At 42.2% G+C, this 25149-nt stretch overlaps 2 protein-coding genes across 7 annotated transcripts in view; one reads left to right on the top strand and one right to left on the bottom strand.

The window, feature by feature from the left end:
* The window catches only part of GART (phosphoribosylglycinamide formyltransferase, phosphoribosylglycinamide synthetase, phosphoribosylaminoimidazole synthetase), a 68972-nt gene extending 54306 nt beyond the window's left edge, over positions 1-14666 (top strand). For all 3 annotated transcript variants that reach the window (XM_061627772.1, XM_061627773.1, XM_061627771.1), the window contains exons 17-22: positions 2726-2929; positions 4102-4230; positions 8852-8982; positions 10247-10388; positions 12613-12728; positions 13300-14666. In XM_061627772.1, the coding sequence (XP_061483756.1) occupies positions 2726-2929; positions 4102-4230; positions 8852-8982; positions 10247-10388; positions 12613-12728; positions 13300-13497 (920 nt within the window). In that variant the 3' untranslated portion in view covers positions 13498-14666. The remainder of the gene's footprint in view (positions 1-2725; positions 2930-4101; positions 4231-8851; positions 8983-10246; positions 10389-12612; positions 12729-13299) is intronic.
* A 1710-nt stretch (positions 14667-16376) lies between these two features.
* LOC133385200 (trifunctional purine biosynthetic protein adenosine-3-like) overlaps positions 16377-25149 on the bottom strand; it is a 45392-nt gene continuing 36619 nt past the window's right edge. For 2 of the 4 annotated variants that reach the window (XM_061627753.1, XM_061627752.1), the window contains exons 16-21: positions 24748-24951; positions 24232-24381; positions 22465-22595; positions 20359-20500; positions 19979-20094; positions 16377-19128 (exon numbers count right to left, since the gene is read on the bottom strand). In XM_061627753.1, coding sequence (XP_061483737.1) covers positions 18892-19128; positions 19979-20094; positions 20359-20500; positions 22465-22595; positions 24232-24381; positions 24748-24951 — 980 coding nt within the window. In that variant the 3' untranslated portion in view covers positions 16377-18891. Of the gene's footprint in view, positions 19129-19978; positions 20095-20358; positions 20501-21660; positions 21759-22464; positions 22596-24231; positions 24382-24747; positions 24952-25149 lie in introns of those variants that run through there. The other 2 variants (XM_061627754.1, XR_009762812.1) reach the window with 2 other exon arrangements.

Raw genomic sequence — 25149 nt, forward strand, 5'->3', positions numbered from 1 at the left:
GACGCTTCGGCAGAGTTGAGGGGGACCTATTTGCCACACACCTCAACTGCGAGGTGAAAAGATTTTTCTCCAAATACGTGATACCAGAGGCAGAAGGCATAGATGCTCTGATGTCCCAGTGGTCCCAAGGACAACTGTACACCTTCCCACCTCATCCGATCATTCCCAGGGTACTTCAAAAGATCTGAGGGCAAGAGTTCTACTCATCGCTCCTTGGTGGCCAAGGAGACCCTGGTTCCCAGAACTCATCGATCTGTCGATCAATCCTCTGTGGCAAATTCCCCTCAGGGAAGACCTATTGTCACAGGGACAGCTTCTTCACCCAGACCCGGGATGGCTGGTGCTTCATGTCTGGAGTTTGAGAGGCAACACCTCTTAAAATGAGGCATTCCAGCTCAAATGGTGGAAACTATGATGGCCTCAATTAGAATATATGAGACTACATGTAAGGCCTTCTCGACATGGTCACAAAAGAAGGGTTTAATTCCAAGGAAAGCAGGTATAAACTACATTCTCTGCTTCCTACAGGATGGCTTGTCCTTGGGTCTTAGGCCAAACACTCTCAGATGCCAGGCTTCAGAAGCTCTTTTGGAGGTTCTGTCTACATCTCCGGAGAAACCACTGGGATCTCATCCATTACTCAGGCATTTTCTATGTGGGGCAATGGCATCAGCACCTCCCACGACCCATCATTACCCAACTTGGGATCTACACAAAGTGTTTACGGCCCTACAAAAGCCCCCTTTTGAACCCCTGAGTCAAATTTCCCTACGTCTCCTATCCTTTAAGGTCTTGTTCCTTGTGGCCATTACTTCGGCCTGGAGAGTGTCTGAGTTGAATGCTCTGCCTGTTGACAAGAATTTCTGTGTGTTTCATAAGGACAGAGTAGTCCTATGTACTGTCCCTTCTTTTCGTCCTAAAGTACTGTCTACCTTCCACTGTCAGCAAGAGCTGGTACTTGCTTCTTTTTGTTCTAATCCCATTCACCCCACAGAGAAAGCGTGGCATTCACTGGATGTGCAAAGAGCCCTGAAAGTGTATATCTCTAAAACAAAACATCTCCATCAGACAGATTATTTGTCTCCTTCCACCCAGCGTCTTTAGGGAAGAAAGTGCGTTCACGCTCACTAGGTGGATCAAGGCATGTATCACACTGCCCTACACCTCTCTAAAGTTAGCCCAACCGGCCAGGATAGTGGCCCACTCAACTAGGGCAGCAGCCACATCGGCAGCATTCTCATGCCACGCATCTATCACAGAGATTTGTAGAGCAGCTACATGGGCCTCACCTAATATGTTTATTAAACACTATAAGATTAACACATATGCATCAGCAGAAGCAGCTTTTGGGAGGAGAGTGCTACAGCATGTTCTCCCAGATCACTTAATGTAATCAGCCCACCGATGTTCCCACCCTACAATGGTCAGCTTTGGTATGCCCCACCTGAGATCAGCTTTTCCATGCACGGAAGAAAAGACATGTGGTCTTACCATAAAACGGTTTTCTCTGTGCATGTCAAAAGCTGATCTCAGGGCCACTCCCTAAAAGAGCTGGGCTGCCAGCACTGTCTTTTTCATCTTAGGCCTACAGCAGAGAGCGTATGAGTGCTGTTGTCTCCTGTTTCGTGTCGATGGTTCCTATTGTTTCTCTTTGTTCTTTCCTCCTGTTGGTTGGTTTGTTATCAAAAACTGAAATAAGGAGCTGTGCAGAGCAGGAAGTCCTTGTAAAAAAAAAACTCTTTAGCACTTTTCTGCCTTCACCCGCTAGGTGGAGCTAGCTACCCACACACCTGAGATCAGCTTTTGACATGCACAGAGAAAAACGTTTTACGGTAAGACCAAATGTCTTTTTCATCATCCAGTTATATGTTTCATCTATTGCTTTGAACATTTGCTTTAACATATAATAAAGTGCCTTTTTCATATTACTTGTGTTTGCTCATCTTGAGGGGAAAAAGCTTTCAATCATTCTCTATACAACTTAGAAGGAAAAAGAAAATCTTTGTTTGAATAAATTACCTCCAATAACTTCCTCATATTTTTGTATTGCCAATACCAACAATCCAGTGCCCTCCCTACTACATCCATAGATCTTTTGCTGCTGGTCAGCTTGCACAAAAGACTTTGATTTGTTGAACAACTCTGCTTACGGAAGAAGAAAGATGGCACGTTTTGGTGATTTCCCCTTTTCCCTGTATCCCCCCTCCCCATATACCACCTTCCATGCTGTTCTGGAGGGCCCCACTCCCACTCTCTGGAGCTAATTTTCAGAGGTCCCGGGGACTTCAGTGAAAGGGGGTACTGGTGAAAATGGCCTCTTCCGTTAATGGAGGTGTCCACTAGATCAAAAGCTTTTCTGCAGGGGCAGCTGTGAATTTCACCTGTACTCTTTTTGTTTTCTGTCCTTCTCAATGTCGAAAAACTTAACTGTAGGTTTCATGGGTAATTTGTATCTCATGATCTCTGATATATATATATTTATTCCTTGGGGATGCTTTTTAGTCGATTTGAAAAGGATTTGGATCAACTGATTCAAAAATTAATTAATTAATTAAAACAAATTAACCAATTTGTTAAATATGTTTATCTCAATTGCCAGTACTAACCTTTGGATCTGATACTATTACTGGGCTTACCACTTTTATGTTTGTGTAGTTCATTCAAAATTGTTTGCTTAATTTCTCTGTAATACTTGTTGATACAATACTATTCTGGCTATTTTCAGATGCCTTAAGCTGGAAGATACCCAACATCTTTTCTTGGCTTCAGAAAGAGGGAAATCTATCAGAAGAGGAAATGGCTCGAACATTTAACTGTGGGATTGGTTCAGTCCTGGTTGTGCAGAAGGAGCTGGCTGGGCAGATTCTGAAGGATGTCCAGAGGCATGAAGATGCGTGGTTGATTGGAAAAGTTATCCGCCGTCAAGCAGGTCACTTTCCGGAGCCTCAGCTTTCTGGGGATCACTAAAAATAATCCAATCTTGCAAAAGTAGTGATGGTGCTATAGCTATGTTAAGATAGCATCCCCGGATCTTGTAATTGCCAAATGCAGCAGAAAGGCTGTAAATTTCCTTGTTTTTGTCAACCTCATTTATGTCATATATTCATTTGAATTCTCTCTAATCCTATATAAATCATATTTAAAAGGATGGGATTTAACATAGGTTGAGGGATTCTGGATACACACTGGGATGAAATTCAGACTTGCTGTAAGCAGAGTTCTGTTCACGCAACACTCTTTAGAAGGGTAGTAAATAGGGACATAAGAGTCCGCCTTATACCGAGCCAGAACTTTGGTTCGTCTAACTCAGTTTTGTCTACACTGATTGGCAGCAGCTCTCCAGAATTTCGGACAAGGGACATTCCCAGCTATACGTGGAGATGCCGGGGGTTGACCATTGGACCTTCTGCATGCAAAGCAGATGGTTTACCACTGAGCTATAGCCCTTCCCTTAAGATCCCCCCATCCACTGCAGCCCTCTGTGCCTCCTGAAAAGCTCCTCCAGAGAGGTTAGGAACCCTCCAGAACAGCATGGGAGCTGGCACGGGTGCGGCTGCAGGAAAAAGGGGAATCAGCAAAAATCGTCTCCCTTTGCCTCCAGCACAGAGCCTTCACTGGATCAGTCTGTTCCACAAACTGAAAGGCAACTTTGGATACAACCTTAGTTTTATGATAGCAGGTTCACATGGAATACTTTGCCTAGAAAGGTGGGAGAATTGCCTTACTTGGACGTTTTAAAGAAGTACTTGGATAGGTGTCTGTCACAGATGCTTTAGATTAGATACGAGGAACCTTCAGCCTTCCATATGTTGCTGAAGTACTACTACTATCATCTCTGGCCATGCTTGCTTGGGTTGATGGGAGTTGCAGTTCAGCAACGTCTGGAGGGCCATAGGTTTCTCACACCTGCTTTAGATGTAAACACCCTAATGCAGGGCACGGAGTTAACTAAATTACCTTTTATCCCCTTCCAGTTCTGTGAAACAAATCTCCAAATGTTTTGGATGCTGCACTAGATAAACAAGGTAGTTGGAAAAATCAGTCTGCGCTATTATTTTAATTCTGTTTCTTTACAACTAATGTTTCTTCTCTGAATTGAAGGGTCTGCCCATGTGGAAGTCAGTAACTTACTTCAAGCTTTACAAACGAATAAGTTACAGACCTTGCACAGCCAACAAAGCAAAATCAAACCAAGCAAGGCAAGGGTCGCTGTCCTCATCTCTGGAACAGGTGAGACGTCTCCATTCTCTATTGCAAGAAATGAATGCCATCTTTGAGGGCATAGACTGGGTCTTTAAAGACCACTTTTAAGGTAGTTTCGTCATACCAGACTGTAAAGATATCGCCTGATTCGTGAGATAATCATGGTTGTTCATAAAATAAACCTGGGAGTGTTTATCTAGGTGCTTGCTGCTCACTCCTTTGGGTTGCTGTCCCTCGAGACAGCTGAAGTCCCTGGTAAGTGCTGCAAGGACTGGGACCCCCTGCCTGACCCTGGTTCCAGAGAGAAGCTGCAGTCAATCTTGCAGCCTCTTGCATCAGCTGCTGGCTGGGTGTGGAGGCATAAAAGCCCAGCTGCCCTTGGGCGGTGGGTCTGCCGACAGCGGGGTCACTATCAAAGGGGTTGGCCCCTTGGGGAGCCCCTTAGGGACTCGCGAGGGCGCTACCCCCCTTCTATTACCTTTTTTTTTTCTTTTTTCTTTGTAATTTGTTTCCTGTTAAACTAATCTAGAGGAGATTGGTGGTGGGGAGGGCATGTGGTGCATGTGTAGTTCCTGCACGGGGTAAGAGTCTGTGCAATGAACTGAATGAGAGGAGAAAGTCACCAGATGCCTTCAGAGTGAGAGTCTGTAACTGGCAGAAGGCTGGCCCTCCCTGGGTGTGAGACAGGAGGGGGAGTAGAGGGCCCTGTGTGAAAAAGTTTGAATGGGTATGACTGTTCCCAATTCTCGCAGAAGCCTACTGGAATAATTGGCTCTGACAGGTTTTGTTGGTGGGCTCGTGTTGGGTCCATATTAGATGTTCAGGAAGAGTCTTAGTACGGAGGAACATGGGTGATGCCACCCCAATTTCAGTGATTACGGGTAGAGGGGATGTGGTGAATTACCACAGAAGATGAGGGCAAGGCTGTCTGCGCCTTGTTATTTGCTGCCACTCCTCCCATGGATGGGTTCCTTGTTGTTCACTGGCCTGTGTGTGTTGTTGTTTAACACCAGATCGGTACACAATAAGACCACTGTCATCCATGATTTGATTGTGGATGAAGGTGCCAATTTGGTGTGCATTACTGAGACCTGGGTGCGTGAGCTGGGAGGAGTTGATCTGACCCAGCATTGCCCATCTGGATATTCGGTGAAATACTAGCAAAGGCTGCAGGGATGGGAGGGAGGAGTGGCTGTGGTCTACAGAACTTCCATCTCTGTCACCAGGAAACCATTCTGTCTTGGAGCTGGTTGTGAGGGCCTGCACGTGGTGTCAGGCCGAGGAGACAGTAAACTAGGTTTGCTGCTGGTGTACCGTCCACCCTGCTGCCCGGCAGCTTCTCTGACCAAGCTGGTGGTGGCCGTCTCAGCTGTGGTGTTGAAGGAACCCAGAACAATAGTGCTGGGTGATTTCAATGTCCATGCTGAGGCTGCCTCTAGTGTTCCGGCTTGGGACTTCATGGCCTCCATGACGACCATGGGGCTATCTCAAGTTGTCAACGGCCCAACACATAGGGCAGGGCACACCCTTGACTTGGTTTTTGCTCCAGATGGAGGAAGGGGTGGTCTGGGGATGGGGGGGTGGATGTCACCCCATTGTCATGGTCAGATCACTTCCTATTGAAGTTTAGACTTATGGCTCCAATCCTTCCCTGCAAGCGTGATGGACAGATTAAGATGGTGCACCCCTGGAGCCTAATGGAATCCACAGGATTCCTGAATGCCCTGGGGGAGTTCCCAGGAGATAGAGCAGGTGGCCCTGTTGAAGTCCTTATCATGCTGTGGAACAGCAAGGCGTGTTGGGCTCTTGACATGGTTGCCCCTGAGCACACTCTCCGGCATTGTGGAGCCCAGTTTGCACCTTGGTACACCCGTGAGCTAAGGGCAGTGAAACAGGCTGGACAACGGCTAGAGTGCAAGTGCGAAAGACGTGCTGTGAGGCTGATTGGGCATGAGTAAAACATCATAACTGTGCCTACTGTGTGGCGGTGAGGGCGGCGAAGAAGGCCCACTTTTCTGCCTCCATTGCATCCTCAAGTAGCCGTCTGGTGGAGCTTTTCTGTATTGTCAGGGGTCTGTTGACATCAACTCCAGGAGGCCCACTGTGAATTGTTTGCAAGGCACTTTGCTGGTAAAGTTGCTCACCTCCGTAGCAGTCTTGATGCCCCATCCACATCTACTGTAGTCCCCAATGAGGTGTCCAGTGCAACGTCTGCTGCAACTTCTTGGGAACAGTTTCAGTTGATGCGGCCTGATGACGTAGACAAGATGGTTGCAATGATGCAGCCAGCAATGTGTCTTCTCGACCCTTGCCCTTCTTGGCCTATTAAAGCTTGCCAAGGGGATTTGACTGAGTGGATCCAAGGTGCGGTCAATGCATAATTGTGGGAGTGGTTCCAGCCACCTTGAAAGAGACTGTGATTCGACCACTCCTGAAAAAGCCCACCCTGGACCCATTGGTTTGTGACAACTACCAACCGGTTGAAAATACCCCCTTTTTAGGGAAGGTGATTGAGAGGGTTTTGGTGCAGCAGCTGCAAGTACTCTTGGACGAAACAGATTATCTTGACCCATCCCAGTCTGGGTTCAGGCCTGGTTATGGGACTGAATCGGTCTTGGTCGCCCTGATGGATGACCTTTATCGGGAGAAGGACAGAGGGAGTGCGACCCTGTTATTCTTACTTGATCTTTCAGCGGCTTTTGATACCATTGACCATGATATCCTTCTGGACCAACTTGGTGAGATGGGTATTGGAGGCACTGTTTTACAGTGGTTCCAATCCTATCTTCATGGTCATTTTCAGAGGATAGCATTGGGTGACTGTCTTTTGGCCCCCCGGCAGTTGTGCTGTGGGGTGCCGAAGGGTACCATCTTGTCCCCCATGCTGTTTAATAGCTATATGAAGCCCTTGGGAGCGGTCATCAGGAGCTTTGGGGCGAGGTATCAGCAGTATGCTGATGATACCCAGCTCTATTTCTCTGTAACATCTGAATCGGGAGAGGCTGTGCAAGCCCTTGACCGCTGCCTGGACTCGGTGGTGGGCTGGATGAGGGCCAATAAACTGAGCCTGAATCCTAGCAAGACAGAGGCACTGTGAATTACTGGTTCCCAAGTTTGGATAATTGGTCAGTTGCCTGATTTGGATGGGGTCGTATTCCCTCTGAAAGAGCAGGTTCGTAGTCTGGGGGTGCTCCTGGATCCATCTTTGTCACTAGAGGGCCAGGTGACCTCCGTGGCTAGGAGTGCCTTTTACCAGCTTCAGCTGGTAAGACAGCTGCGGCTGTTTCTGGACCGGGATAGCCTGACCACTGTTTTCCACGTACTGGTAACCTCCAGGCTGGATTACTATAATGTGCTCTATGTGGGGCTGCCCTTGAGGTTGGTCCAGAAGCTGCAGCTGGTGCAAAATGCGGCGGCAAGACTGCTCACTGGGGCAGGGGATCGCCAACATGTCGCCCCCCTGCTGCAAGAATTGCACTGGCTGCCCATTTATCACTGGGCCAAGTTCAAGGTTCTAGTTTTGGTGTACAAAGCCCTATACAGCTTGGGACCAGGATACCTGAAAGACCGTCTTACTCCTTATATACCCAGTCGATCACTGCACTCTGCAGGTGAGGGCCTCCTGCAGATACCATCTTATCAGGAGGTCTGTTCCGCACAACATAGGAAACGGTCCTTCAGTGTGGCAGCACCTACGCTGTGGAATTCTGTTCCCTTAAATATTAGGCAGGCGTCATCTCTGTTATCTTTTCGGCGCCTTTTGAATACTTTCCTCTTTGAACAAGCCCTTTAAGTTGAGACCTATCCCAGTCTGCGTGTGTGTTGGAATTGCTTTTTAATATGTTTTTTTAAAAAACAATGTGTTTTTTACCCCACTTTAAAAGATGTCTTAAAAGTTTTTTTCAAAAAATGCTTGTAAAGTTTTGTTTCAGTGTATTTAAGGTCTGTTTTTATGATGTCTTGATGTGTTTTTAGCGCTTCTGTTTGCTGCCCTGGGCTCCTGCTGGGAGGAAGGGCAGGATATAAATCAAATAATAAAAAAATAAAATAAATAAAATAGTGCAGATCAAGCCCAAAAGAAAGTTTTCCTGTGTCCATTGATTTTCACAAGTGACTAGCTTCTAGTGATTAATCATCTTTCCGTCTAAACCCAGAATGCGAAGTGCTGTCTTTTGCAAACAAAAGCAGGATTTTATGGGTCAGGATTTTAGGGGGGGGGGGAATGCCTTTTTAAAACTATTGTAATCTTAAATAAATGCAGCAGAATATAGCAGGTTAAAGTGGCAGGGGCTTTTTTTGCAGATATTTGTGAAATCTTTATGCGTTGATGTGGAACCGAAGTGAAAGGAACCATTAGTGCAAAGACATTTGAGTGACATGCACTTGGATTAGGAAAAACCCCTCGAAATCGTAACTGTTTGGGGCAGGGGGAAATGCACTTATAATGATAAACTCATGCATTGGAAAAAGAAAATACTGAATGATTTGGTTTAAATGTTTCAATGCTACAAAAGTTTATTTTGCCATCAATCTAGACTGTAGTTTTATAATTGAATCAAGTTGCTATTTTGCTGCTTTTAAAAATGTTTTCAGAACATTTAAGTCCATCATTAAATAAATTTTCACTTTATTGTCTCGGATTCTTCAGGTACAAATTTGGAAGCATTAATAACCAGCACAAAGAAGCTAACTAGTTATGCACAAATAGTACTTGTCATTTCTAACAAAGCTGGTGTAGAAGGGCTAAAAAAAGCTGAAAGAGCTGGCATTCCTACAAAAGTAAGTAAACATGCAGCAGTTTGTCAAACTTAACTCAATGGTTAGTGATGCATAAAACAAAAAATACCACTCATATATTCAGGAGTCCCTAATCATACATGTGGTGTAAATAGAAAACTCTCTTCTGATCTTCTTTCTTCCATCAGGTGCCAATAAAACTTTAGGTCAGTTGGGGCATCACACCAAATTATGGTTTGGCATCATGTCTAAATTGACCGACCATGGTTTCAAATTGGTTGGCAAACCAACATCAGAAACTGGTTTAAAATGAATTTGCAGGCTGAGGCTTGTGCTTACTGTGGTTTGATATGTTGTCTGAATTGATAAAGTACAGTTAACAGCCATTACATCACCTCTGGCATCCTCTGCACTACAGAAACAGAAATGTTGAGCAGACGGAAAGTGCAAACAGATACAGTAGCTCTAGATCAAGTCTGTTTAATTTGGAAGCCCTGCTTTGATTCTTAACAAAAGTAATACTAACCATGGTTTGATGTGGTGTCCGAACTGAGTCTCCCTCATCGTGGGTAAACTTTTTACAACCTAGTTACTCTCAGTTGATATTTAGAAATTATGACTTGTTGGACATAGTTCAGAGAAGGTTAGGTTTGCCAAAATCCCATGGGACTTAAGAATGCCTAACCCTCTCTAGATTGTTGCTGTGATGTCTATCAAAGGTAAATTAGTTACTTTTTAAAAGGTTTACTAAGTCAGGTTTTAAATTCCATGAAAGGCTTTAAATTCCATAAAACAATGTAAGGCTTTTGAACAGGGTAGCCAACACGGGGCCCTTCAGATGATGTTGGATTACAGCTTCCCTCATCCTTGAAGGTTGGCCATGCTGGCTGAGGCTGATGGAAGTTTGAGTCCAACAATCTTTTCATCCCTTGGAAACTATCTAGGAGATCTAAGGTTTGATTAAAACTTAGTATTTTTGCACAAAAGAACTATTCACTGATAGTTCAGTTCTCTCCTCAGTGCTGTGAACTTGGTGGTCTTCGGCAAGCCAGTCTGTCTCAGCTGCAATCTCCCATCTGCAGTATGGGAGTATTAATACTGCTGTACCTTACAGGCTTGTAGTAAGGATTCTTGAGAAAAACATATGTGAAACATTTTGAACATGTTAAAGACAGGCTACCATTGTGGTATGAAGGAGTTTAGGTACCTGTGTCTAACTGTTCAAAGTGTTCAGCATTACGTTCAACATTAATGATGGAAACAAGAAATGAATCCCATAACAGCACATTCGTTTACTCTGTTTTAGGTCATTGACCACAAGCTGTACAGTAGTCGTACGGAGTTTGACAGTGCAGTTGATAAAGTCCTTGAAGAATTCTCTGTTGAACTGGTCTGTCTTGCGGGATTTATGCGGATCTTATCTGGTTCTTTTGTCAGAAAGTGGAACGGTAAATGCATCTGGATATACTGCACATGAACTAGAAATCCCATGCAATTAAGTGCCCTTTGCAAGTTTTTCTTTAAGAACAAAACCAAAAGAGAACAAGGTGACATGCAAGTTTTGAGCCTGAACTTTTCTTTAAATACAATTCCCTACTGATGTCACTGAAGACCAGTTAATATTTTTTACTGTAATGGCTTTCCTTAGACTTCCAAGGTCAGTGTCTGCATGGTTCATCTGCTGTGCAGATGCTCACTGTGTAAAGTCAGGTCTGCATGACTGTTCATGTCCACTTCTGCTGGGATGCTGTGTGTCAGGTGTTATGACTCACATCTCACACGCAGACTAAGGAAACATTCTTCTGTCTGCCTTCTGCTATTTTTCTTTATTTTTTATGAATTCTACTTTTGGGGAAATAAAACTATGGTGAGAATCTGCATTGGTGCATAAGTATGAATCGAAGAGAGAAGAACAGTTATTGCAGGTGGGATCAGAGAGAACTTTATCCCCCTGTTCCACCAAGAAATATGTAGCACACTGTGACAATATCTATTCCCAGTTCTGCTAGTGCAAAATAACAGTGGGTGGGTGTGCTTTTGTGCACAAAATGATGTGCACAAAAATACGTGCTAATCTGCAATAAATATAAATTGCAGACAAAGCCTAGTTTCACTTAAGAGTGAAAGGATCATTCTTTATGAGTATCCCACATCCCATTTGATGTGCATTTATTCACCCAGATATGGCTTGATACAGCATGCTTTCTCTAAAAAGAGAAAGTTTTGTGATGGGGCTTGTTTTTCTCACAACAGCAAACTCACCCTATGCCTTACGGCATACTGCTTTTGAAACTGAAGGGTGTTTCAAAGGAAGTCTGGGAGATGCCGTTTGGAGGTAGGCAGGGCTGGCTCCAGGCATGCCGGGGCCCTTGGCGCCCCCCACCTGTCTCCTGTCTTTTACCATTGCCCTTAACGAAGATTGCAGCCGCATTTTCCCTAAGGGGATGACGCCTCTGTCGCCATCTTTGTTGATGGCTTCAGTACCTTAGGGAAACCATGGCCGTCATCTTCGTTAAGGGCAATGGTAAAAGACAGGAGACAGGTAGGTGTGGGGGAGCATGGATCGCAGAAGGGGACCGGAGGGGCGGCTGAGGGGCCCTCGGACCAGTGCCCCACCTGGCCACCCTATAGAACCGGCCCTGGAGGTAGGTAACTGCTCCCATATCTCAGTGATTTGCTTTGTATGCAGGGAGTCCCAGGTTCAAGTCCTAGCATCTCCAAATTAAAAAAGAAAGAGGATGAGGGAGTAGGTAATGAGAATGACTGGTAGCAGCTCTCTAGAGTGTCAGGCAGAGGTCAAAGTGGACACTATTGGGCTAGATGGACCAGTCGTTTGCCCTAATATATGGCAGCTTTCCTTGTTCCTATGATCAAAGGGGGGAAAGTCAAGCATTCTAGTGGACTAGAGCCTAAGCAACTTTTTGGATCTTGATCCAAATATTCAAGCATGCGTTGCATGGCAAATGTGATGAATAAGTACTGGTGGCATGCTACTGGCACAGATTAAAAGCATGTATTGGCAGTGTACTTACTTTTTAAGAAGAAGGAGTATTATATGAAATTGTTTAGAATTAACCCTAAACAAGCCTTTCCTAACCAAATGCCCTTTGGATGTTTTGCCCTACAGTTCCCATCAGCCCCAGCCAGCACAGCCAATGATTAGGGATGATGGATGTTATAGTCCAAAACATCTGGAGGGCACCAGGTTAGGAAAAGTTGCCCTAAATCATTGTTTGTGCTAGTCATAGTTTAGACTCCAGACCATGATTTGTGTTACAGATAAATCATGATTTAAGTGGTTACTCTCTTTTTTCTGCTTTCCCTAATAATTCCCAAATGCTATCTCAAACAGTGGCTTCTGAGGGTGGAGAAAGTTCCAAATGATGGTTTGTTAGTTCAGATGTAACATCAAATCAGTTTACAAATAAGCTTCAAACTGTGGTTTCAGTTTCTGGTTTGGTGGCCAGTTGGGAGCCATGGTTTGTTTGATAGCATTGGCTCAATTATCATAGTTTCTCATCTATTTCGGATCACCATCAGTTCATTCAAGGTGAACATAAAATACTGCTTCATTTTACATATTTTGTTGTGATGAATGTGGCAGTTTCTTGTATAGCCGTTGTAATATTAAGAGTGAGAACTAAAAACATGTATTTTGTTTTTTATTTCTAGGGAAAATATTGAATATTCACCCTTCTTTGCTGCCTTCATTTAAGGGAGCAAATGCCCATAAACTGGTACTGGAGGCTGGAGTCAGAGTCACTGGCTGCACCGTGCACTTTGTTGCTGTATGTTCTCCTTTTTTGCTACTCTGTTAAGAATAAGCTCAGTTTCAATTGATTGTTAGATTGCTTCTCAGCTCACAATTAAGGCAGAGAGATTAATGTATCCGGCTCATCAGTTGGGCACATAGTGCAGTACGTGGACAGCTGCTGCACATCAGGCCCACTTCACTATAGCCTAAAGTCAATCACTTTATATTTTTGTGAATCCAAACTGTGTCAGCAGCGGGCCAGGTCAAAGATAACTTGAGAAATATATGCAGCTGGTGGACACATTTACTTGACAGTGTAAAAAGAATTCATTATTCTTAAATGTAATAGTATTTTATTGTGGGTTTTACAGGTTTCTTTGGAAGTCTCTTCTACTGCCAGTTAGACTGCGTAGCATTCATACTTGTAGCCGGTTCTTAAAATAAGAATTAAGTAAGCCAATCTCAATATACCTTGCACTGTTGAAGATAATTTCTAAAGGGGAAAGAGTGCAATAAGAGGTCATGAAAGCAAACTAATCCTGTGTTCTAGAACTCATAATCTTTACTCTCTCCCTATTATCTAAGTTTTTGACCTTTCTTTGTAGGAAGAAGTTGATGCTGGAGCAATAATTTTTCAAGAATCCATTCCAGTAAAGATTGGAGACACAGAAAAGACCTTATCCGAAAGAGTGAAAGAGGCAGAGCATAGAGCCTTCCCTGCTGCTGTGCAGCTGGTGGCCAGTGGAGCAGTGTGGCTAGATGGAGATGGGAAGTTATGCTGGGATTTGGAAAGACACAACTGAATGTAGAGGGCAAGAAAACAGCAATAACTGCAATGCATATTTCTGTTTAATTCTGTAGCATAGGGCAGCAGGGTTTTAAAGACTTGATCAAGCCAAGATGAGAAAGCCAAACAGCCAAATTATAGGAGAATGAATTTGCTATCTCAAATATTCAAATAAATCACCACACTCTGGCTTCTTACAATGGAATTGTAAGTGCAAGCCTTTTGTGTGATTAACGTAAGTTCACACACACAGCATCATAAAAGGTGTACTGAATTGCCCCAAACCTCTGTGCACTACCATTTCACTCAAATAGCTTACCATGTAGTATATACAGTACATGTTGTGATTATGTTCGAAGGGGTCAGCTACATGGGAGAGTCCATGTTTAAATTAGGCCTTATACTTGGTGCCTTCACAAACAGGCTGAGTGTTCTGCCAGGCAAAGTATCTCAATAAAACTATCCATGATGCAGCACCTTGGACAGCTCCTTTAAAAGTTCAGACTAAAATCCAGAGCAGATTCCACTGCCCCACTGAAACTGTATCTGTAGATACAATAATAAGCATTTTAACAGCACCCTCAAAGCGCTGTTTCTTTATGAATATCAAGGTAATTTGGAATCACGTCCATTTTCTTGGTCATAGTGCTTAGGAAATATTTCCTTGTACTTGGTCATCCCTATGTAATACTTCAAAGAAACACATGGTATTAACATTGAATACCCGGGCTATATTGAGCAAATCACATATAATCACCCCCTACCCCATGCACCTATTTTTCTAAATATATTATACAGTGAAACATTTTAATATTATAGTAAAACTTAACTCATTACATAGTGGAAGCAGGTGATAACATTTTCTTCAGTATGTTTTTATCATGGCTAACAAGCACAATTAGGATGAATCACAATTAACCAAACTCCTGGCTGAAGGTAAAAGAAAGGAGGGACCTACATATTACATGTCCCTTAGGGCAAAAAATCATGATGGTCTATTAAAGGGAAGAAATCTATATTTCCATTGTAATTTACCAAAATAATCAGTGTTCAAATGCTAAGCTTCCACAGGAATTGGACTACAGCCACAGTACCATTACATTCCACTTATCTCTGTTTTGTATTCAAATGTTCTGTGATCTCAAATCCCATTCTAATAAAACTTTTAACTGATTTAAGAAATTATATATGCGTTTTTTAATTCCTGGATGATAAAAGATCTCCTTATAGCCACTAAAGGTGCATTGCATTATCTGCCTGTTTCTAAGCAAGACAAGCTGATGGAGTTTTTTAAAAAGCCCTTTGGAGCCTAAACAAGCCAGTGGTGTTCTGTTTTTAGTGATTAGGCCATATAAGGTGACAAGCTCATCTGCTGCATCTGGAGTTTAGCTTTGGTGTGTCATATTGTTATCAATAGTGACATCATAGGTACACTAAACTCTGGTTAGCCCCTACCCAGAGCACCATGTTCCACCTGATAGCTAGCCAAAGCTCACCCATTTGTTTTAAAAGGGAGAGCAGCTTTATGCACACACCTTTTTGTTCATGCACTCCTGCCCCATGTAAACTGTACAAATCAGTCCTCCTGAGAGGAGAGATGGCTATGCATACCCAAACCACTGTGCTTGCAAAATGGCTCTTGCAAGGCAATTTAATTCACTGAGTTTGTACATGGCAAAAAATAAGTTTCTTAATATATACCATCTTAGAGTTTCCTAAATTTGATTGTAGTGTACTCTGTGAGAATAGAGGTGAAGATTATTTGAAGTGAAAATTCTCAAAGCTAAATGCACAAAGTGGGGAAATCTTCAGGCAGGACTCATGGTGTGCCAGATATATACCATATACTGACTAAATAACTAGTTTTCTGAGGAAAGTTATTTAAAAAGTGATTCAGATCTGCTCTGATGATTATAAACTAGAACTTCTGGGAGTCTAATATCTTTAGGATATAAATCCAGCTGCAAACCTGAAGAGAAAATAATGTCCATTGCCTTTATAAGATACGAACTCACACACAGTGGCTGATATTAATGAATAGAACCAGGGCTGTGTTTTTATTAGATCCTGCCTACATTAATATGGAACAAGCTATATAACATTCAATACAGTTTTGACATGCAACTGAGTTAGGACACAGCAGACAATGGAATCATGTTTCCACACATGCTGTTGATATACAGTCACTGCCTAACTTAGCAATCTTGCTGGAAGAATATAAAAGAGCAAAATAAAAATGATCTACTATTGGTTTTAAACGAATTCACATAACTGCTTGCTGAAGATTTCCAAGGGTGGTGGATTATAGTTGCAGAGCTAGAAGTAATGCTTTTCTTTTTCTCTACGTCCATGGAAGCACATTCACTAAAGCACAAGAATACTTACCAAATGTAAGCCTAAAAGAATAAATACCTAAGCATATAGAACATAATGGAATAGTCAGGGAAGGGAACCTGTGATCCAACAACTCCAGCTCCCATCAGCCCCAGCCAGCATGATCCATGGTCAGGGATGGTGGAAGTTGTAGTCCAGCAATATTTGGAGGTCCATACGTACCCCATTCCTTGAATAGATCTTGTCTACTACATCTAACTAGGGATGGGATCCATTGGCCAATGCCAGTTCAAAAGCATTCCACGCAGGCTGGCATCAATTTGAGTTCGTTCTGTATCCACTAGCCACTACTTTTACTGATTCATGGGTTTAATTCAAAAAATATTGATATTTTGAAGGAAATACTGATACTTTGTATAAAATATCAATATTTTAAAAAGAAATATCGATAAATTACTTACCATCATTAAAAAGTCCATTTCCAAAAATAGCAGTGGAAATTCACTACATTAAAATCTGATCCTAAGTGATCGAGAATAAACTGATTAATGGAAAACCCACATTCACCTATATTGCCTTGCTCACTGCTTATGGCCAGAGGGTATGAACTCTATCCAGCTCCTCCAATGTGAGCTCCAAAACTTTGTTTATAGGGTCAGTCCTAAGACATAGAGGCAATGAGCTTAGGCGTTAATTTTAACTCACTTCTACCTCCAATTTAACCATCTGGTCAGAAAACCTAGCCCAATGTAAAACTTCAGTTCCGCAGAGCAATTCTATGCATTTTTATTCAGAAGTTAGTTCCACCAAGTTCATTGGGTGCAAGTTCTTACGAATATGTGTATTCTAGAATTGAGATACTACATTTTCATTTGAAGTTGCAAACTGCATTTAATGTGGCAGTATCTCAATCCTACTTTAAGACAAAAATGCCTCATAAACAGCAAACTCCTTTCTCCATTAAATGGCTATGAAACAGCTCAGCCAGTTTGCATCCAATAAATGTCACCTGAAAGCTTGTGATGCACTGTTCACTTAACAAAAGTTTATCATAGATCTTAGAATTCAAATATGAGCGCTCAGTTGCCTGGCACATCCTTCTGTGAAACCAGATCTGCTAATGCAGAAAGGCATTGACCTCTGCCTAACACAGGGCCATTGGGACACATCAGTCATTGCTGCCGGATGGTAATCACAGCCCAGAAACACACTAGTATGTTTTAGATACAATATAAATTTATCAAAAGGCTGAGGACACCCTTCTATTAATATGGATAATAAGGAGTTTCAGGTAATTATGGGCTGGATGTTGGTGGGGTACTACTGTATATAAGAGAAGCTGGAATTCGGTATTTAAGACTTGTAGCAGGAAACTGTTTTGAAAAGAGATTTTTAAAATGACTACTCAACGGCTCAAAGCTATTTTAGAAAGCACCCTTTTTATATTTAATAAATTTAATATTTAATATTTAATATCTGATTTTCCTCCAGCATGGAGGACACATAGATCCTTAATCATAACCCCTTCTTCACAGCCACTAAAGGGATGAGGAATGGGGAACTGAACAATAAACACTGGACAGACTTCAGTCTCTTCTATTTACATGTGTTCACTCATGTACATCCTGCTGTTACTTGCCAGTAATGCAGCTTCTGTCTCTGAACGGATCAGCTCCTGTCCATACACAGGTGCCCAGCGCTGGGGGAACAAGAAGGCAGTTTCGTAAAAAGAGAGTGTGAGAACCTGCTACATCCCATTCAACATTATGGTATTGTGGCCTGTGTGATGTTCCTGTATTAATGTATATATGGTAAGTGCTGTTTGTATAGAAGATACATGGTAAGTGGAATGAAAGAGGAGGGGGGAGTAAATGAGCAGTAGAATGCTGGATGATTGGCTGAGTGTTTGGATGGCTGAGAGTATAAATGGAAGGATGGCAGTTGAATCTGGGTGGACGTTAGTGGGTTGTTTTGGTGGAGTTTGGAGGTGGGTGTGAGTTGGTATATGTCAGGAGAGTGTGGAGAAAGAGGGAGGTGGAGTTCGGATTAGTAATAAGTCAAATATCACAGTAATAGATGAAACCATAAGCTTGTAGATCATTATCAAAGTTATCTTGTTATTAATGTTATTTAATAAATACTATTTTGGTTTACCGAAGGCCTGATCCTTGGCTGGGGGTTTCACAGACCAGAAGGGAGGGTAAGGTAATAACCAAGGCTGAAGGGAAACAGTAAGAAATGGTGGCAGCGGTGAAGAGGAGAAGATAACATTATAAGTATCCAGAGCAACCCCGAGTTATGAGTTATCTGCATTGATACAAGGGGGTTGGGAACAGCATAGGCACACAGTCACGAATGTAACCGGATGGAGAGACTCAGGCAAGGTCTCTGGGAACATTGGTTGTAGAACGTGACTGGTGGTGCTGCCTAGCAGGGGGATCTATTGAGATCTGTGCTAGAGCGGAGAGAGAAACCATAAAAAAGGACAGTCCGGACTGGTGGAGTCCCTGGTGGTGCCTAGTGAAAGGCAGTAGCCACGAGCAGGTAGGAACCTGACAGGGAGAGCCAGGGAAGGGCGTCACAGCCTGCTTTGTTGTCACCGTCCCCTTCCCCTGTGATGTTCTGTCCCCTGGCTGCGGTCACAAAGGGTACCAGATTACATGAGCCTGGCATGGTTTGCCCAGGGGCAGAACAAATAAAATTGTGGAATGATTTTATCAGCTCAGCATGCAATCGCTTATGTTTCTCCTTCTTCCCTGCAGTCAACAGACCCCTGCTACTACCTCAGCTCCCCCTTATTTGCTCCTTCTTGCTGTGGCTGGTGACACAAGACCCACACAGCTTTTGTAATACCAATATGTAGGCCATATTGTGTCCACAAAGCATACTTTCCACACTTGAAGAACTAACATTGGTCCTAATGCTCTGATTTTAGCAAAGGAAATTAATGGCTAAGGCTGTGCATGAGCACTTGAACAAGAGGAAATTGACAGTTCAAGGTCAGAATTCAGTTTCAGCCCTAATTATAGGTATTGTCACCATTCCTTGCTGAATTGTAGCTGCTTGTTCAGAGGGTTTAAGAGGAGGGACAGTCCTGCCTTTCCTTTCGATGGAGCAGCTCCTGACTTTCTCGTTTCCAGTAGGTTTTGCCATCCTTTCCTAGTTGCACTATTCCGCTGGCAACCAGCTGCAGAGCAATGGGAAATACTCGGCCCTCTGCTTCTTTGACCTTTTCTGACAAAGTCTCTTCTGTGTCTTCTGCCTTCACAGAGGCAGGCTCTTGTAAAATGACTGCTTCAAGACTGGTATCTTCCTGAGAGAGAAAAAGAAATATTCTGTTAAGAACGGTGGCTGACTACATGAAAAGTAACAGAAGCAAAAAGGGCAGAGCAGCTTCACTGAAATTTAGCTAGGAAAAGATTAGCAGAGATTTAAGTAGTAACATAAAGGACAGTTAAATTCAAAAAGGCAAAAAGACTGCACCTGTGATTTGGAGCACAAGGCCTAAGCTACATGCAACATTAATTGTATGATTAGCAATCACTTTGTTTGTTGTTAGAAAACACACACACCAGGCACACCAAGAGGGAGAAGGTATTGTCATGAAGAGCACAATGTATGGGAAGGGTAGGCTCAGCCCTTCTCTCCCAAGCCACTATTTCTGGTGAAATTCACATTCACACCCCAAAAGGAAGAAAGCTCTGGTGCCAATATTGGATTTGTCCTGCAGAAGGACTGTGATTTCAGAGATTGTAGTAGGATTTTCACAACAATTTCACCACACACACATCCCTACCTGGTATTTGATCTTTTAAAAAACCCACATCATTATTTACCTCATCGTTAAAGTCACTTGTAGGGAGATCTCTGAGACGTCAATGAGACGGTTCCTTTGTACAAAGCAAATTACAGGAACAGCAATATTCCATAGTCCCAGTTTCTTTAAAAAAGCATGTAATAAGGCCTGATAGTTGCACCTTTTCTAGTTATAAATGTAGTTACTCTGAATAATATCTAGATCAGGGATAGGGAACTTGTGGTCCTCCTGAAGTTGGTGGACTACACCTCCCATCACTCCTTTGTCTGGTTCCCCATCTCTGAGCTAGATAATGCATACTGTCTGTGATCAGACACACAGAAAATATTAACAGAAAATTACTTACAAGTACAAAATGGATTGTACAGCCAGCAATTTTGTCTGCAGACGAGTGTGCCTGCTTGTGGGCATTTCCTCCTCTAGTTAACGGTGACAGTGATGGATAAGTGCTCAAAATTTTCCCTATAATTAATAAAATCCCTGTTCAGACATATCAAAAAGCATGAACATGGACATGCAAATGGAAACTATGGCCACACATGCAGATCACTAATTGAAAAATCACTGCTTCGACTGAGTACATGAACCCAATCTGGAAATTTATATGATTCTGGTTTGCCAATAGAAGGCACTGCCTCATACATGCTGTATATTCAGCAGCTGTAGTCCCTTCCAAGTACTTTTTAAAAATTACTTATTACAACAGTAGTACATCCAGTTGCTTACCATTCCATTTTCTAAGGAAGTTACTGGTCAAAACTCTCATAAATCCTGCCAGACAAATCAGTTCAACCGAGAATTCTTCAAGGACTCTGTCAACTGTGCCTTCATATTCTGATCGGCTCCCAAACAGTTTATGGTCAATTACCTACAAAAATTAAGGGAAATGTTGGAGGGGAGAAGAAGAATCTTCCAATCACTACACAAATAAAAAACAAGAACAGCAGCAACCATTTGGTGAACAGAAAATTAACATAGTTTTGATAGCAAACCATGTCAATATTTTAAAGCATATGCAACTCTTTCAGTGCTCAGATATAAACGACTGGAAGCCATTTATTGGGATGTCCAACCTCTGCTAGCAAGAACACTATAGGGTTCCAATGTATGTCAGTGCAGAGCACATAGAGACACACAGTACAGTCTCAGAGTTTCTGCAACATATAGGCCCTTCTCTCGCGCTCTCGCTCAGCTGGGCATTTCATTAGTTGGGATTCTCTATTTTTAGGATCCTAAGGTAAGAGCATAATTTTGACCATATTCACGAACTGGCAATCTGGTCACTAACTGAAGTTGAAACAACAACACATCCAAGAAGAGCACTTCTGATATCGGGCCACTGAAGCCCAACAGCACAGGTCTTAACAGTAATGGTAGCCATCAAGCCCCCCCCTTCTCTCTCTTTCTCACACACACACCACTCAAACTCTCCAGGTATGGGGATGTATGTGTGACTATCACAATAACATGGGCATGGCCAGTTGTGTGGGTTTTTCATACCTGATTAGCATCCCTCCAAGAGAGAAGACATCCACTGAACAGGAAAGAACAGTACCAGATCCGGGGGGGGGGGGGCTTGGGAAAGATTCTCTTAATGAGTTCAAGCTATGACGACACCCAGAAGAGGAGGCCAAGGGTTCCTTTGGGAGGAAGGGCGGGATATAAATGTCATAAAAATAAATAAAGGTGAATAGAGCATGTTGCTTCTTCTCTTCACTCATTATGTTTGGAGAAGGCAGATTGACAAGCAACAACAGCAGGGAGGGAGAACTCCAGGGTTCCCAGTGGCCATGTTGCTGGATTGTAGGTCTTGGAGGTACCAAGGAAATAGACACAGGCCTTAGGAAAGAGACGCACACTCAATCATAGCTGCAACATTCACTCCCCTTAGCAATGTGGATCACACTATGGAGAAGTAATTCACACACGTGTGGGTTTGTGTGTATTGGGCCTGAGTAAGCTGCCAGCACAGGCTGACTCAGAAATAGGATAATAACAGATACCTTAATTTGCAACTGAGATACCTACAATACAGGCGATGGGGGTTAATCCGTTACAGCAGCTTCCATTAAACTGATTGATGGATTTTCTCTTCTGCCTTTCTGCTCATGAAGCATTCAAGGCAGCTAACATAACATTAAAAAGTACATAATACAAATCATTAAACACATCAACATTATAAAAACCAGGTTTAAAAAAATGAACTTAGGGGACCCAGAAGGTAATAAAAAATAAAATTAAACTAGAATTAGGCAAGCCAAAAAGATCTCCTACACAAACCAAATCAAAACATTTTCAACAGCTGGTTAGGAAACAATATAAAAGGATCTCCCAGGCTGGACATTCCATAGTTTGGGGGACACAACAGAAAAGCCATCTTGCACATCCTTACCACTCCAAGGTATTTTTTGTATGAAACAACTTGGTTCTCCATCATTTATGGCCCATTATTATGCTAATAAAAACACTGAGATAACTCAGCTGACTGGATTGCTGTATGTAGTTCTGCTTCCTGCAAGGTTAGGGTGTATTATACCCATTTTGTAGGGGTTAAGTCCATTCTCAATGTTGAATCTGGAGCCCTGTAGCTTCTTTACTCTAACTGGAAGGTTCTCAAGTCATTTTAGTCACCAGAGAAGAGGGCCACAGGTGGTTTTTACTTTTACTTGTTAACACCATTGTCTCATGTTTAATTATTATCTAAATATGAGGCCGGGGCAGCAGTATTAATGCAACTGGCAGAGAAATGTTCTAGGTAAAGATGTTTTCTAGCATCATTACAGCACAGGCAATGATTTTTTGGAAATGAATTTAACATAATGTTCTTCTTACTCTGGTAGGGATGCCAGCCAGGGTTGCATTCTTCAGTTCTTCCACCCCAGACCTATTGGCGATAACAAGGACGACTTGTGCACAGCTTGCTGGCTCTTTTGCATACGCAAGAAGTGCTGTTAGGCTTGTACCTCAAATTAAAAGAGTAAGACAGTCTCTAGTATACATAGCAAACCAGGGATACAGAAAATTACAGCTCAGCAATAAGCACTCAAAATATCCTGGCTTACTAACAAACCTATGCTCTCTGTCAACCTTATACATAGTTTGCTGCTAAATCCTAGCTCTAAAGTTGTTCAATGCTAAGGAATTGCTAAGAAGGTGGGGCTGAAAATGACTTTTTTCCTTTTCTTTCCAAAAGGAAACAGCTAGTTTTTGCTGACATGAAAACTGACCAGCCTCAGTCATGGCAGAGGAGGCAGCAGTGGCAAAGCCACTTTCTTTTCCTTTCCTTTATCAATATTTTATTTCAAATTATCAACATTTCCTCTCAAAATATTCAAAATGAAATGTTAACTGTCACACAACCTTTCCTTAATGCCATATTTTAAAATTGTTGTAACCCGCCCTGGGACCGCTGGGTGAAGGGCAGATAGATGATGATGAAGATGAAGATAAAGGACAAGATACATTGGCCAGTGCCAGTTCGAGTACATTCTTTGTCCACTTGATAATATTGATATTAATATCAATATTTTTGGGGAGGGAAAAAACCAGACTGGTAAAAGCTCTAGATAGAGGACAAAACTACTGTATCTCAAATCGATAGAGTTTATCAAAGTTTATGGAATGCTTTTGAAGCGGCACTGGCCAATGGCTCCCATCCCCAATCATCATCATCATCATCATTATATATTACCCAGCCTTCATCCAGAGGTCCCAGGGCAGGTTACAATGTTAAAATATGGTATTAACGGTAGAAAAGGCTCTGTGTTGTATTCAGATAGAAAACAGAGGCCTGTATATCCCTCACTTTATTCTACAAAGTTTCTGTGTCACCTAATATATTGAAATTAACCATAACATAGTAAAAATAAATAACAGCTTTCTGATCTTTAATTAACAGTTATCTGACTTTCTATCTACTTCTAATTAACATCTTCATAAACCACCAAAAAGCATTCTCCCCCATTCACTTTCCTATTAAGTCCATAATGTACAAGCAATTCCATCCATCTCTACTCAGAAGTAAATCCCATTGAGTCCCAGGTAAGCAAGTATGGGACTGCAACCTTAGGAAAGCTTCTTGAAACATGTTTTTCCCTTTTTTAAATAACACGGTATTAATATTTCATCTCTTCTTGTAAATTGCCCTTGTGACTAAAGCTTGCTTGCATATTTTGCTTATCTAATAGAGTCAAAGACAGAAGAGCTTTCCCCTTCATAGTGTCTTACCAGTTTGCCCCAATATAGCTTGCTTAGAAGTTCCATCCATAAGGCATGAGGGTGCTACATAGCCATGTTGTTGAGATTACGAGTATGGATACTAAACACAATCTTATAGTGAATTTGGACAACATGGTGTGATGCACAATTTGGATAACAGGAGTTCTACTGTACTTCAAATCTGATCAAAACTATCATTTGTAGAACGACTATCTGCACATTAGCACCAATCATTTCCAAGAATATTCAGTGGGTCTTATAAGGAGCCTTCAGTCAGATGTAGTTCACACAAGCAACTCTGCCATAACATATGAAAGCATACAGGCCCTTATAAAATCTTCACTGCATGATTTTAGAGTGTTATAAGAACTGCAAGCTCACCCATTCCCGAGATAAGAACAGCTACTTTCACTTTGTTTTTTCTGCATATGGTCTGGGGCCGGCTGTCTACATTGGAAAGAATATTCAGAAATGGATATTTGTTTTGCAGCAACACTTCAAGAAGATTCTTGATCTCTACATGAGGATAACCTAAAGAAAGGAAAGATGGTTCAGCCCACATGCTTAAAATATAGTAGCTAAAAACATACACATTCGGAAATCAGCTAAACAGCTGAAGGGATAGGTTTGCTTAAAATATCCAGTTGAAAGCGCTTCCTCTTTACCCCTATTATTTAAGTGATATAGTTGTAGAAACTTAATACAAGTAGTTTAAAGCAAATTACAGTGTGATCCTATGTCTACACAGATGTAAGCTCCATTATATTCAATGGCCCTTACTCCCAGATAGGTGGGTATAGGATTGAAGCCTTAGAATATTTTAAATGCTTTTGCTGGGTTTGGTAAGAAAATAAAGCTGGGGTGTGTTTTTTTGGTCTACGTAGGAAATTAGATAACCTGCAAGATGGTAGATGACTTTCCCAATCAACCATGCATCCTCGTATTTCTGGAGATCTTTCAAAATCTGTCCAGCAACCTCCTTTTGTACTACCAGCATAGCACCAATCCCACAGTTGAACGTTTGAGTCATCTCCTCTTCTGAAAGGCCTCCCTCTTCTTGGAGCCAAGAAAATATTGGTGGAATCTTCCAGTTATGTGCATCTAAAAAATAATTGCATTTGTAAAGGACAGTACCATTCTTGTACAGCCAATATTAATTCTGTCTCTATTAAAGTCATGGCACTGGTTCATCTTTTCAGTTTCATCTCTCATTAGCAATACAAGGTAGAGTCCAGAAAAAGGTAGGCACTCATAACTCACATTGAAATTATCTATGTGAAGGACACACAGAGGCTGAAC

Source organism: Rhineura floridana, chromosome 5, assembly GCF_030035675.1.
Source record: "Rhineura floridana isolate rRhiFlo1 chromosome 5, rRhiFlo1.hap2, whole genome shotgun sequence".
Lineage (NCBI taxonomy): Eukaryota > Metazoa > Chordata > Lepidosauria > Squamata > Rhineuridae > Rhineura > Rhineura floridana.